Source organism: Falco naumanni, chromosome 11, assembly GCF_017639655.2.
Source record: "Falco naumanni isolate bFalNau1 chromosome 11, bFalNau1.pat, whole genome shotgun sequence".
NCBI classification, from domain to species: domain Eukaryota; kingdom Metazoa; phylum Chordata; class Aves; order Falconiformes; family Falconidae; genus Falco; species Falco naumanni.
The window spans coordinates 25,496,597-25,509,620 of NC_054064.1; the positions used below are offsets into that span (position 1 = coordinate 25,496,597).

General features: G+C 55.2%; 1 protein-coding gene across 1 annotated transcript; it reads right to left on the reverse strand.

Annotated features, from left to right (window-relative positions):
- Positions 1-1,631: 1,631 nt before the first annotated feature.
- On the reverse strand, positions 1,632-11,665 carry TAL1 (TAL bHLH transcription factor 1, erythroid differentiation factor). Its single transcript, XM_040610549.1, has 5 exons — positions 11,491-11,665; positions 9,998-10,147; positions 8,285-8,714; positions 7,472-7,563; positions 1,632-3,110 (listed from the first exon to the last, which is right to left on the reverse strand). The coding sequence occupies exons 3-5, from the start codon at positions 8,593-8,595 to the stop codon at positions 2,692-2,694; spliced, it is 822 nt and encodes a 273-aa protein (XP_040466483.1). The 5' UTR covers positions 8,596-8,714; positions 9,998-10,147; positions 11,491-11,665; the 3' UTR covers positions 1,632-2,691.
- Positions 11,666-13,024: the final 1,359 nt, after the last annotated feature.

Genomic DNA, 13,024 nt, shown 5'->3' on the forward strand with positions numbered 1-13,024 from the left:
ACTTTATTTAGAAATATTCTTGATATATTCATTATATATATATATTTATATATACACACACATTACAACAAATGTGTTTTCTAAATAGCACATCCACAGTGGGTTGAGACTCAGGGTACCAGGTCTGGTTACTTTGTTTCTGCAGAAAAAATGCAGAAATCCCAGGGGAGGGTGGCAGAGAAAGGGATGGGGCTTAAAAAAACCAAAAATCATAAGGCAGGAATTCACTCACACGGTACATTGCCCCAAAACACTGTTTCCAACAGAAACGGGGGGCGATGGTCCACACAGCGAGAGATGAAGCAGGCAGGAGGAGAGGTGGGCAGAGGAAATGTACCATTCAAATCACAATTAAAGTACAACTGTACATACCCCGGGAGACCTATGGCGTGCTCTGCTAAAGGGCTATGAGCATGGGGGTGTTAGGGGGTGCCACCAAGGTTGTACCATTTTCCCAACTGTTCAGCTACCGAAAATTAAAAAAAAAAAAAAATAAACCTGTGGGGAATAAGGGATTTCTGAGTGTTGGTGATTTCTTCTTGCAATAGTTTAATAAAAAGGGTGTAAAACCCCCACCTACCCCACCCCAGGGTTATTTCGAATGCTGAAAACCAAGAACGGCTTTTGCCTGTGTGAACAGCATATCCCCCTGTTCCCGAAGGGTCCCCGCCGCCCACCTCTCCTACCCCAGGTGCTGGCAGCAGCCCAAACCCTTTCCCCAGCATCACTCCATCACCCGCCAGCACCTCTCCCCAGGCCCAGCCATGCAGGTAACCCTCTTTAGCAAACCCCCTATGCACAGGCAGTCCAGACTGGGGAAGGAGTTTTCCTCCTTTTCTCCAATTTAAGATGGGGGAGGTTGGTGGTTTCAGAGGATTTGGGATCTATGCTGGGAACTCTTGCCTGGGCCAGGACCCCTTCCCAGGCAACTAATGTGCCAACCCACGTGCCAGCCTCCCACCTATTATTTACAAAGAGGCATTAAAACCAAGCGGGGACAGAAATGATGGGGCTCTGAATTCAGCCTGGACGGGCTTGCAGACGCCTGTCCAGATACTCTGTGTTTCCTTGTACCTCAGCACCCCCGGAAAGGAATGAGTGCAGTGGAAGTTGTCCCTGCTCAAAAGACTCTTTCCCTTCCAAAGGATGTTTGTCAGTGTTTTGGTTTGGGTTTTTTTTTTTTTTTTACTGTAGCACGGTAGAGATTTCTGTGCCTTGACATCTCTGCAGAGTCAGGGATGGGCTTGGGGGAATTGCTCCATCAGGCGATGGGTGAGAGACGGGCCTGATACAGCGGTGATGGCACAGTGTGGTCCTCAGCTCTCAGCCTCCTGCTCCCCAGCCCTTCTGTTCCCAAACACCCTCCCAGGGAGGCAGCCGGGACCAGAGGGTCAGCTCAGGAGCAGACATCAGCTTTGCAGCAATCCCAGCCCTGGGGAACGGAGCTGACCCCACTGCTCCTTCTAGTGCTTCCTCTCAAGACTGGGGGAGGCTGTGGGCTCCTACCAGCCTCGGGCAGGCGAGGACCTTCCTAATGCCAGAATAAATCCAGGGCTGCAGTCCAGCTTACAGACATTGGCACAGCTGAACCACCACCATTTCCACACAATAAAACCAAAAAATTCGAAGCATACCATTAAAACCCTTTTATAACCCTATGTACATGCGCACTGTTGATGCATCATCGACTCCTTTTGCCTTTTTGTCGCTTTTTGAACTTAAAAATCCCCAGTCCAAGGGGATGCTTCACTAGCAAATTATTTTTTTTTCCCCCTTACCAATTCTGAAATTCATCTTCCTTGAGAGAAGCTCTGGCCCTACAGAAACTGCTGGGGAAACTCTAGGAGACCACAATAGGCTTGAAGCTCACCTGCTGGGCATTACCAGCAGACTGGGAGGCCAGCAGAAAACACCTATGTACCTTTTCATTCAGTGGATACTGCATGACAGCGTTAAACAGAAGTAATCCCACGTCATAAATACAACAACCCCAAAAATCCAAAGTTAGGTAGAAGGGAAAGAAAGAAAAGGGGGGGAAAAAAGAAGAAAGAAAAAAAAAAAAAGGAGAGAAAAAGAAATAGTCTTAATGCTTTTAATAGTTCTTTTGCTGAGGGTGTTTTTTTCACCTCTTTAAAAAGATACAGTCAAAAGCTCTCAGACAACAGGAACACGTGGCCCCAGCTCCTGCTCAGACCCGTTGTATATGCCACAGGCTGGAGAAATGCTGCAGCGCTGGTGGGTTTCAGCAGTCTCCAGCACCACATGGAGCTGGAAAGCGTCGGTGGCCTCCATGGCCTCCACCAGCAGTGAAAGAGGAGTTTCACATTTCAACCAGGCAGCTGTTTAAAAAGCGATGGTGGTCGAACGGTGTGAAAACCCTCGAAACGCTGAAGAGGTGCTGGCCGCATCTCCTTCCTCTCCGCAGAGTCACATCATGAGCAGTATGTACAATGAAGATGACTTCAATGCTTTTCTTCTTTGTACGATCACGTACCTAAATACCGAATGTCCATCTGGTTTGGTCTTGTCCTCAGCCAACGCGCCAGCCGCTCCATCCTGGGCTGGGGAGGACAGGGAGCCCGAGCCCCCGCAGAAAGGCAGAGTCACAAATCCCACGGGCACAAGTTCCAGCATCCACACGCTCGGGTCTCGCCTCCCCCCTCGGTGCTTCGGGAGCGACGCTGAAGGTCATCACCGCTGCGCGTTGCCTTCTACGGGGAGAATGGCATGGTGCAGGCTCCGCGTGTGCTTTGAATCTAGTGTTTCGTGCTCTTCCGTGAAGCTGTCCGGGCTCGCCGCTCCGTCTAAAGAACTTCCACAGCTAGAGTTAGGAGACAACATGTCCTGCAGGAGGTCTTCCTGGACTATCCCAGAGTCTTTGTTCACTTTGCCCCTTTGGTTTCCTTCTTCCTCCTGGTCATTGAGCAGCTTGGCCAGGAAGTTGATGTATTTCATAGCCAGGCGCAAAATCTCATTCTTGCTCAGTTTTTTGTCAGGCGGGTGGGTGGGGATGAGCTTGCGAAGCTCTGCAAAGGCTCCGTTGACATTCTGCTGTCTCCACCTCTCCCGGCTATTGGTAAAAATGCGACGAACCACTTTCGTATGAGGACCTGCAATTGCAACCAGGCAGAATTAGGAACAGGGCATAGCAGGTCATTTATTACTTTGCTGAATAGGTCACCATTTCCCAAATTAACCAACTTACTTCAGTGACATTAGCACAACAGCTAACTAGAAGCTAACCTGATGAGCTGAGGTAGCCATAACTTCTGTTCAATCTAGCGGAAGGGAAAAATGGAGTTGTGTCTTTTTAGATGTCTCCTGAGATGCCTAAATTTACCTCTCTCCAAGGAGGAAGGCTTAGACCATGACACACGTGCAGCAGGCTGCTATATTTTTAGGGTATCTCTGCAACAAAGGTTCTGTTAAAAGTTTATCTCACTAGATGGTTTTATTTTCTATCCCCCAAAAAATCTTAAGGACATGTCATCGGGAGAGGAGGAAATTAGCTTGAGCAGAGGCTTTGACAACTCAAAGATTCAGAGATCCTCCCTGATGTAGGCGGGATTCCAAGCTGACAGAGATCATAGGATTGCCGCTAGCCCTCTGGATGGTTTGTATGAATCGGGGTGGCAGGATTCACCCCATAGCAATGAGGAGAGGCAGCAATGTGACCCACAGAGTGAAAGCAGCGTCCTTGCTGGAAGGGTGATCACAGGTGGAAGATGAGGCAGTTTCAGAGCTGGGCTGAGGACTGCCTGCTCTCTCTGCACCTCAGTGACGCAGGGCAAAGGCTCCCTACCTGACACTAAATTGCTAGAGGTGTCCATTTGGCTCAGTTACACGTGAACTCCAGTTAAATCCCTGTAATTTCACAGCCGTATTTCTAATTTCACAGCCATATTTCTGATGGGGCATTACACAGGACGGATGCACAAAACTCACCGATTCCCCTTTCAGATCATGAGGGTAACTCCTCTTGGCACAAGCAAGACATTGTCTCTGCGCTAGAAGAGTCCCAAAAGCATGTCCACCCAAAAGTACTGTGCCACCGGAGCAGCAATGGGGTAAATCAGGACCGCAGATCCTTGGGTCCATGGAAACCAGTTCATGCAAGGAGATGCTATAATAAGATGCTTTTATAATTTCATCCTTTCCATCCTCACCTCCAGGAGACACTGTTGGTGTCTCCACATGTCAGCCTCATGAAAGTCTGGGAGAATGCCATGGCAGAAACCCCCATAGGATGGGAAGCATCACAGACAGTGAAAATCTTCAAAAAGTATGAAGCAAAGACTGCTAGGTAACACATCGGTGAGTCGTAACCCACCGGACAGGCTGTGGATATTCCCATCCACACCATCTCTCCCCTGTAGCCTCCCCTCTCAGACACTTGCCTAACTGCTCCCGCCCGGTGGGAGCAAGTCCCTGGCCATGGTGAGCAGTTTAAGCCATAGCTCTGCCATCACCCAGTGAAACCAGCATCCCAGGGGGCACTTGGTCGTCGTTATCCTTACATAGCAAAACTCTTGGCTGCTTTGACTGTGGCAGAGCAGCTGAACAGATGTGATTTTGGAGGCATCCCAGTCAGGCTGCACCTTGACAGATGCCATCTGGCACGACACAAGAAGAGAAATCCCACATTCCAGCCGATTCAACACCATCACATTTTTCTCCCTTCAGTGGAAACAGAGGTCCTTCGGTCCAGCACATCACGCGAAATAAGCCCACCACAGGGTTTGCATGGGGACACATGCCCAAGCAGCCAGATTAACGCTACCAGCTTCTCCAGCATGCAAGCAGCCATACAACTCACTTCTTGAAGCGTGCTCAGGAGCAGGGAGTCCCCCAAAATCACAAAGAGCCCCTGGGATAAGCTGGAGGATGTCAGAATGACAAACTCATCTCTGACCTCTAAGATCCCAGTCTGATGCTTTAATAGAGCCAATTTTCCACTCCCAAACAACACATAAATGTCCTTCATAAGACTTAATATGCAAGAGCTCATGGAAAGGGAAGGTTTCTTGTCCCTGATGTGCACAGCCTGCTCCACGGGGTCATGGGGAAGGTGGTGGGGATCAAGGGGACCTCAACAACCAGGCTACCCAGCAGTCCTAATAACGCAGTGGGTATGTGCTACAACCTACTACAATAATACAATTTCAACACCTAAATGCTTTCTTTGGACAAGACAAAGCAACTAGCCTTGAATTCAGAAGGAGATGCAACGTAAAACCATTTTACTCCCATAAGAGTATGACAAAAAAACTCCTTGGATACCATTCACAAAAAAAAAAAAAAAAAAAAAAAAAAAGAACTCAAGAGATTTCCAGTCTTCACAGGTTTCAAATATGTGTCTATGCTCACTGAAAGTTGCTGACTGAAAGACGTCTATTCATAAATAGGTCAGAAATCAGAAAAAAAGACCTGTTCATTTTCATCCAGGGGCACCCAAACCAAGCTCCAGTATATTACACAAATCCTGACACCCCGCAGATTTTTGATTCCTGCAACAACCGAATTAAACATATATTTCAGAAAGAGATTAGGATTTGGCCAAAACATGTCAAGCAATGGAGAAATTTAAAAAAAGCCCTGTAGCTGTGTTATGATAGAATAGGTTTATTTCTCATAAAGAAACTTGCCTCGTAATTAATTCAAGCAGTCGGCTGAGAATTTTTGCCTGAATTTTGTTCCAAGGGATCGACCAATGCTTTCTTAATTGTAATTTGAGATCTGAGGAAAACTAATAAAAAGCTGAGCTTCCAAAGTTCCAGAATACCCCTGCAGATACTGTTTTATGTTTTTATCTCCATTCATATCTATTTTTTAAGATACTCGATGTACCAAACTTTCCCCAAGATGGATAAAGGAATAGCTGCAAAAAATCCCTGCTCGTTTCCTTACAGCGGAAAGCAAACACCAGGTGCCCAGCAAAACTCTCATGCCCTTCTGCACCTCCCGAGGCCTGAGGACCAGCAGGAGCGATGCTCCGGTGTGCCGTGGGTGTCATCCAGCAGGTGACCATCAGAGCAACGAGCAAAGCCCAGCAGACCACACAGACGCCTCAGCAGGGGATGCACATCCCTAAAATTGCTCCTGTTTAGACAGCATCATCGGTACCTATTCTTTCCAAAAAAATTCTGAGCCCAGCCTCAGAAATTCGCATGAGTGAGAACCTGCAGGATCGGGCCCAATCTATACACCTGCACTATAGCACGTATCCAAAAACCTGGTTATAACCAAGTATCTCTGTAATCCTTAATATCGAATTTAATAGCAAGTCAAAAGCTTTAGTCAGACACTGATTTGATGGACTTTTCACCGTAACCACTAAGCCTCTGAATCGAAACCCAGACAAAAAGACCTTCTTGTGTCGGGGGCTGAGACAGCCCCTGCCCCACGGGGCCGCAGTCTGAAAGGAGCAGGCAGACGGAGGAGGGCAGGGAGCGGGAGAGAGTGACTGATGAACGCAGATAATGCCCTGAGCCCGTCATTTTGGGCTGTATTATTTTAGAGCGATGTGGATTATGATTTGATCTGATTTTAGATTAGCTGGGTAGAGGGAAAGGGACAGCTAGCTCGAAAGGAGGAAAATTAATTGTCCAGCAACTGCAATACAGCGTTCACGATGGTGAAGAAAAAACCACATTTCAATGGATCTCATTTGTAGGGGCTGTTAACTCTGCAGATAAACCTGTCAGCCCTCCACGTGCAAACCGCTCGGGTGAACGCGCCTTTGCGCGGGCAGCACAGGCCGGTGCCAGGGAGCAGGCAGCAGGATGCGGCCCTCCTGCTCCTGGCCTTCCTTTCTTTGAAATCCCCCTGCCAGTCCCCGGGGATGCCCGCACCTGGGGTCCCTGCTCGGGCACTAGGCTGCCACCCTCCCAGGCTGTGCCACAACCCAGGCGCGGGGTGTTTCTGTGGATGTGTACCGCACCAAGGTGCGGGCAAGCTGGCACGGGGACCGGCCACCATCGCGGGGGGACCCTGCAGAGCTCAGCACAGAATTTAGCTCTTTGTTTCTAGACGCTTTAAAGGCAGGTTGGACCTTTCTGCCCACGGCTGGCTCTGCATCGCGACCTGGCTGGAAGGGTTTACACAGTGTCACTGCAATGGCCCTGATCCAGCCTCCGCACTTCAACAAAGACTTAAATTTAGTGGCTTCCTTCGGATTTAATCTCTAAGCAATTTGCAGAACAGGGATGTAATTAACCATACGCTGAACTGCTTTGCTGCGTGAAGGCAAATCCGCCGAGCACGCTGCTGGGCGCCAGGCGGGACAGGTCTGAGCATTGCTGAGCCTTCGGCGGGGGGGGGGGGGAAGCTGCCCCGCCACCCCGTTCGCCTTGTACGATTTGGGGGTCTAATCCCAGCACGTGGCACCGTGAAGCAACTCGCCCTCTTCCAGCACACGGGGAACCCACACACACACCGCCCGAGAGCCGGCGCAGGGGCGAAGCGCTCTCACCGTCGGTGATCTCCATCTCGTAGGGAGAGGGTCTCCTCTTCACCCGGTTGCTGCCGTACATGGAGAAGGTGTCGGGCTCGCCGAAAAACCCGCTGCAAACGGGAAGCAGAGAGGGGCCGTGAGGATACCCCCGCCTCCCCCCGCTCCGTCCCCTCGGGGGCGGCTCAGGGCTCAGCACGAAGCCGAGCCCGGGGTCGTGCGGCGACACACGACACGCTCCCGCCCGGTGACACGCAGCGCAGCACGGCTGCCCGGCGTGGGACAGCCCGGCTGGCGGCTGCCGGGAGACACCCGCCCCCCTCCCCGTTACCCCCAGCCCGGCCCCGCAGCGCAGCCCCCCCCGCAGAGGCGATAGCGGCGGGGCGCGGGGGTCGGTCGCCGCACACGGGGGCTGCGCTCCGCCCTGCCCGAGCGGGTCCCGTCCCTGGCGCTGATTTTTGCGGGACTTGGAGGACAGCGGGAGCCCGGGCAGCTCCCTGGCTCTAAACCGGCTCTCAACAAACAGCGCGGTTACCGACGGCCCCCCTCTGCTCTGCCCGGCATTTCTGCCGTGCATTTTTTTTTTTTTCCTAGGAACGACAGTTTTTCGTTTCTGGTTATTTTTTCCCCCTTTCTTCCTTTGCAAAGTTGCATGCAAACCCGCGATGACTAAGCGCCGAGCCCCGCGCGGAGCAAAGGATGGTGCTGCCCACCCACACCCCCCTCCTTCTCCCTCCCCGGCACCGAGCCCCGCTGCCCAGTGCGGCACCCGTCGGAGAGCCGCTCCGAGGGACCCCCGCCGGGGGTGGGCTGGGAGGGGGGGGAGACACGGACCTGTTGATGGTGGCCAGCGGCTGGCCCAGGTTGTAGAGCATGGCCCTGCCGGGGGGCTGCAGCGGGAGCGCGGGGGGGCTCAGCTGCACCATGCGGGCCTCGCAGGCGGCCTCAGCGGCGCGGCACGGCTCGGCGCCCGGCGCTCTCTGCATCGCCTCCCCCGCCGCCTCCCGGCTTTTTATGTCCAGGGAGCCCCCCCGGCGCACCAGCTCGATGACAGGCACGGGGGCGGCGGGGGGCCCGGGGGAGGGCCGGCCCGCCTCCTTGGACGCCCCGTTGAGCAGCAGCTGGGGGTCCGCCGGCGCCTCCATGCCCCCGCGGCTGCTCTCCGGCTCGCTCGTGGTCTCCGCTTCCGAGTCGTGCCGCCGTGGGGGGCGGGCATCGCGGGGGGTCACTGGGGGGCGGCGGGGCGGGCGGCCTGTCCATCGTCCTGCGGAGAGAGGCAGCGGTGAGGGGCGGCCCCGGCTGGAGCAGGGTGGGGGGGTACCCGCCCTGGGCACCGCCCCGACGGGGGGGTCGGCTGGGGCTCGGGCCTCACAGGCGAAAAATGGGGGGCAAGAGGGGGGAGGGGGAGGCATTAATCACCCCAAATCAGCTGGAGTTTGCGGGCGGGACGGCCCCGTCACCCCTGCGAGAGGGGCCGGGGGTCCGCGGGGCCACGCCGCTGAGCCGTGCTGTGACGTCACGGAGCGCCCCGGCCCTGCCGTGACGTCACGGAGCCTCGCGGAACGGTGCGGCGCTGTAACGCCGCGCAGCGCCCCGGCCCCGCACGACGCACCGCGCAGGGGGGCGGCCAGGCCGGACCCCCCCCCTCGCTCCGCAGCCGCGCAGCGGGGCCCGGCGGCGATGTGCGCGGCTACGCGGCGGGCGGGTGGGGGGGGGGCACAGCGCGGGCGTCTGGTGCAGCGAGGGGCGCTCGGCCAGCCGAGGCTGCGGAACGGTGCGGCCCGATTGCGGGCAGGCGGGAGGAGGCTCAGCCCCCCGCTTGGAGGATGTCTCCGCGTTTTGGGGGTCCCACGGAGCCAGCCCCACCGCGGCCCGGCCTTCCGGCAGCAGCCTCAGCCTCTCCTCCCATTTTTATTTTTTATTATTATTTTTGAAATAGTGAAATACACCTGAAAGTACTTTTTGGGGGAGAGGGGGTTAAAGCAGCCCGTAGCGGAGTCAGTGCCCCCGCGCAGTCGCTACCGCAGGAAGGAGGAAGGGGCCCGACGCGGAGCAGCCCTCCGTCCGCGGCCGTACACCATCATTGTCCCCCTGCTGCTGCCATAGAACGAATACTGTCGCGACAGGGCACCTCGCGCCTAGGGCAGGCAGCGATATCGCTATTATTGCCATGCTGTTTCTCCTACACCCGCCTCCTTCGGGTTTGGTGTCGTGTCCCCCCCCCATAAATAAGAGACTTGGCCGGACATAGAGCTGCCACACACCGGGTCTCCTCCCCATCCTTCTCCCTCCTTTGCCTTGGGTATTTTTTTATAATTTTTTTTTTTTTGTTTCTGCTGGGATGAATTGCGAGAGGAAACCCATTTGGGGGGCCATATCTCACCATCTCTCTGGTTAAAAAAAAAAAAAAAAAAAACCAACAAAAAAACCAACCACGCAACCCAAAGCACAAGCTCTCTGCCTTCCCTCCAGCCCCCTCCCCACCAGCCCTCTAGAAAGAAAAATCTAATTGCTTATTCCGATATTGTATAGGAAGAGATTACTCACATGTGTCATATTTAAGTAGGGACACCGCAAGTCTCTCCTGTTTCAACAAAAGCGCTCTCAGTGTCAGGCTGAATTTACTCCTCCCACCTCAAGGTACTTACGACTTTACAGAGAGGAAGGACACCCGCATCGGGATAAAACTGCTAAATCCTGGGAGGAAGAGAAGGGGGGGAGGAAAAAAAAAAAAAAAAAAAAAAAGAGAGAGAGGGTGGATCTCGTGGGCCCGGATTGCTAGAGATCGGTGGGGAGAGGGGGACAGGGGAGAGGGAAGGAGGGGACGGCACCCCGGGGCGGCCCCAGTTATAGGGGACCGCCGGCCCCCCCCCGGGCCCCCCCCGCCGCGCAACCGGGAGCCGCCGCCTCGCACACAGGGCCACGGCCTGGCATGGAAAACAGTAAATACATCAAAAAAGAATTAAAAAAAAAAAGCGCCTTATATTTGGGGCGTATTGGGCGGTTTTTTGGACACATCGCAAGCCCGGTCTCCCCGGGAGGAAATCCCAGACGGGGCCGGAGACGGAGTTGTTTTTCTCCCGTTGGGCTCGCAAGGAGCGGCCGCGGCGTTTCTCCCACGCCCGGTTGGAAAATGTAATTCCTAATGGAGCAAATTTAATTCCTAACGGGGCCGGTACAGGCAGCGCTCCCGCCCGAGGTGCCGCGACGGCCGGGGCCGGGCCGGCGGTGGGGTGAGCCCGCTCCCCGCCGCGGATCAACAGGAAGGCGAGGACGGGCCCCCCCACCCCCACCCCCGGCAAAGAAATCATAAAAAATAAGATTTTTCCCCTTCGTAGAAAACGAAGTAATCCCGATGGCTTTTTCTCCCGCTTTCGTTAAAAACGAAATACACAAAACCGCAAAAATACCCGCAGTATTTTGCCTTCATTTGAGGGGGTGATTTCGTTTAGAAAAATGGGAGGGGGGGGGGCATTAAATCCCCGCCCGCTGGTTTCTGCTCCGCAAAATCCTTTTGTTTTCCAGCAGCGGATCGGCAGGAAATTTCCAGCCCAGAAACGCACCTCTCCACCGGCCCTTTGTAGGGAAACGGCCCCAGCGCGGCTGGGGCGGGGGGCAGCCGGGGCCGGGGGGGGGTGGGGTGGGGAAGGTCCCCCCTGGAACAAGCGACCCGGCCCTGGCCGTCGGCCGGGTGCTGGTGCCCCCCGGCAGGGGTTGGGGGAAGCCGGGCCCGGTGGGCGCTTCGCCCCCCGCTCCCCCGCGGCCGGTCCCACCCGCCCCCTCGGGGGTCCGGGGTGGGGGGCGCACCCCCCAGTTTCAAAAGGGAAAGCGTGTCCTACTCCTCCCCCACACCTCACCAAAAAAAATTAAATAATTAAAATCCAACCGCTGTAAAGACTGGGTTTTCCCCCCCCTTGCCTGCCTCTTACATGGGGCAGAAGCCCCTCGAGCAGCCCTGGGTGCCCCCCAGCCCCCCCGGAGCCCCGGCCCGCTCCAGCCAGCGCCCGGCCCGCTGCAGGGCCGGATCCCGCTCTACTCACCATTTGCTTTTCATTGGGAAAAGTGAGTGGAGCCATTTTGTGGCCTACGCATCGCGGCTATATTTGTAGTAAGTGTTGGGTGGCTTCAGCTGGGTAGGCTCTAATTCCACATCACGTCCAGTTTCCTATTTAGTATGGAGAGCGGAACACTACTGCAATGTGGCCGAGAGAGATAAAACCCCAGCAGTGGCCCGCCTGCCCTGATAAGCTTCTAAACCCATTATTTATGAAATGATTCATTATTATTTGGCAATTTTATCGAAGGAAAGCGGAAAATTATTGCAGGGATATGCATAGGAATAACTCCGGAATGCATGCCTTCTAGCTTTTTATGTGTGTGTGCTTAGATGCTCTTAAAAAGACACTGCAAAAAAAAAAAAAAAAAAAAAAAAAAAAGTAATAAAAAATTGCACTGTGGCTGCCCGCATCTGAATAGCAATTCTTTATTTTAGTCCTCTTGGAGGTTATTATGCCCCTTTTTTTTTGGTTGGGTTTTTTTTTTGTTTTGTTTTGTTTTGTTTTTTTGTTGGTTTTTTTTTTCTTATTAAATATGGAACACCTACTCCGTTCTTAATTAAATTTAATGAGCCAAAATAAATTGTTGGAGATACTGAGAGAGAGGGGTGTGGGTTGCTTTGGGACAAGAGGAGGTAAATAAAGCACATCGAGAGGAGATGTTTTGGAGAGAAGTGGCCCCAGCCCCAGCCTTCCTCCCCCCACACTGTGTATTTTCACTGAAGGGCTTAACTGGGGCGAGCTCCCTGTCTCACCTCCCTTGCTGGGGCGGGGGAGGCCAAGCATCCCTGCCGAGCTGAGGGATGCTGGGGGACGGGGAATGCAGCGGGTACCGAGCCGGCACCCCTCGCCCTCGGGAAAATTGGGATGTGAGCGGAGCTGAGGGCCGAGCCTGGAGGAGAGGGGCCTGGGGAAGGGACCCTCGGTCGCTCCAGAGCAGTGCGGGGCAGCCGGCGGGGCTCGGGGCCCGGGAGCGGCTGCCCGCCCCGTCGGGGCTGGTGCTCGGCGCGGCCGCGGCGGGCTGCGGGCCCGGGGGGACGGGGACGCCCTTGCCCTCGCCGACGCCGCCGTGCAAGCGGAGCGGGTGCGGGAGGACGGGGAGGCGGGCGGGTGCGGGACACGGGGGGGGTTTATTTGATACGTTTGCGGCGCTTGCGAGGCGACGGGACGCGTCTGACCCCCTCCCCACATTGCCAGAGGCTGCAGGCAGGGGCAGGGGGAGCGGCGGGGGTGGCTGGGGGGTCCCAGGTCCGTTCCTCCGGACACCCACAGCTAAAGCGGTGCCCAGGGCAGCGGCGGGGAGCGGCTTTCGATGGCGCGGGGGATCGGCCTGCCCGGGCAGCCGAAAATCAACGAAATCTCTCTCGGTGCGGGGCGGGGAGGAGGGGGCCGGGGCCCAGCACCTCCCGGGGCGCCCCCCGGTCCCTGCTACGGGGCCGGGGCGAGGCTGCGGAGCGGGGGCCGAGGGGGAGAAACCGCTGAGCACCGGCCGCACCTGCCGTGCGGGGCGGCCCGTGGG

Excerpts from the sequence above, each read along its gene's own strand:
- TAL1 (XM_040610549.1), bottom strand. The coding sequence starts at position 8,595 with ATGGAGGCGCCGGCGGACCCCCAGCTGCTGCTCAACGGGGCGTCCAAG. Across the intron at positions 7,564-8,284 it reads CCGCTGGCCACCATCAACAG|CGGGTTTTTCGGCGAGCCCG; the intron begins GTCCGTGTCTCC and ends TCCCGTTTGCAG. Across the intron at positions 3,111-7,471 it reads CGAGATGGAGATCACCGACG|GTCCTCATACGAAAGTGGTT; the intron begins GTGAGAGCGCTT and ends TTGCAATTGCAG.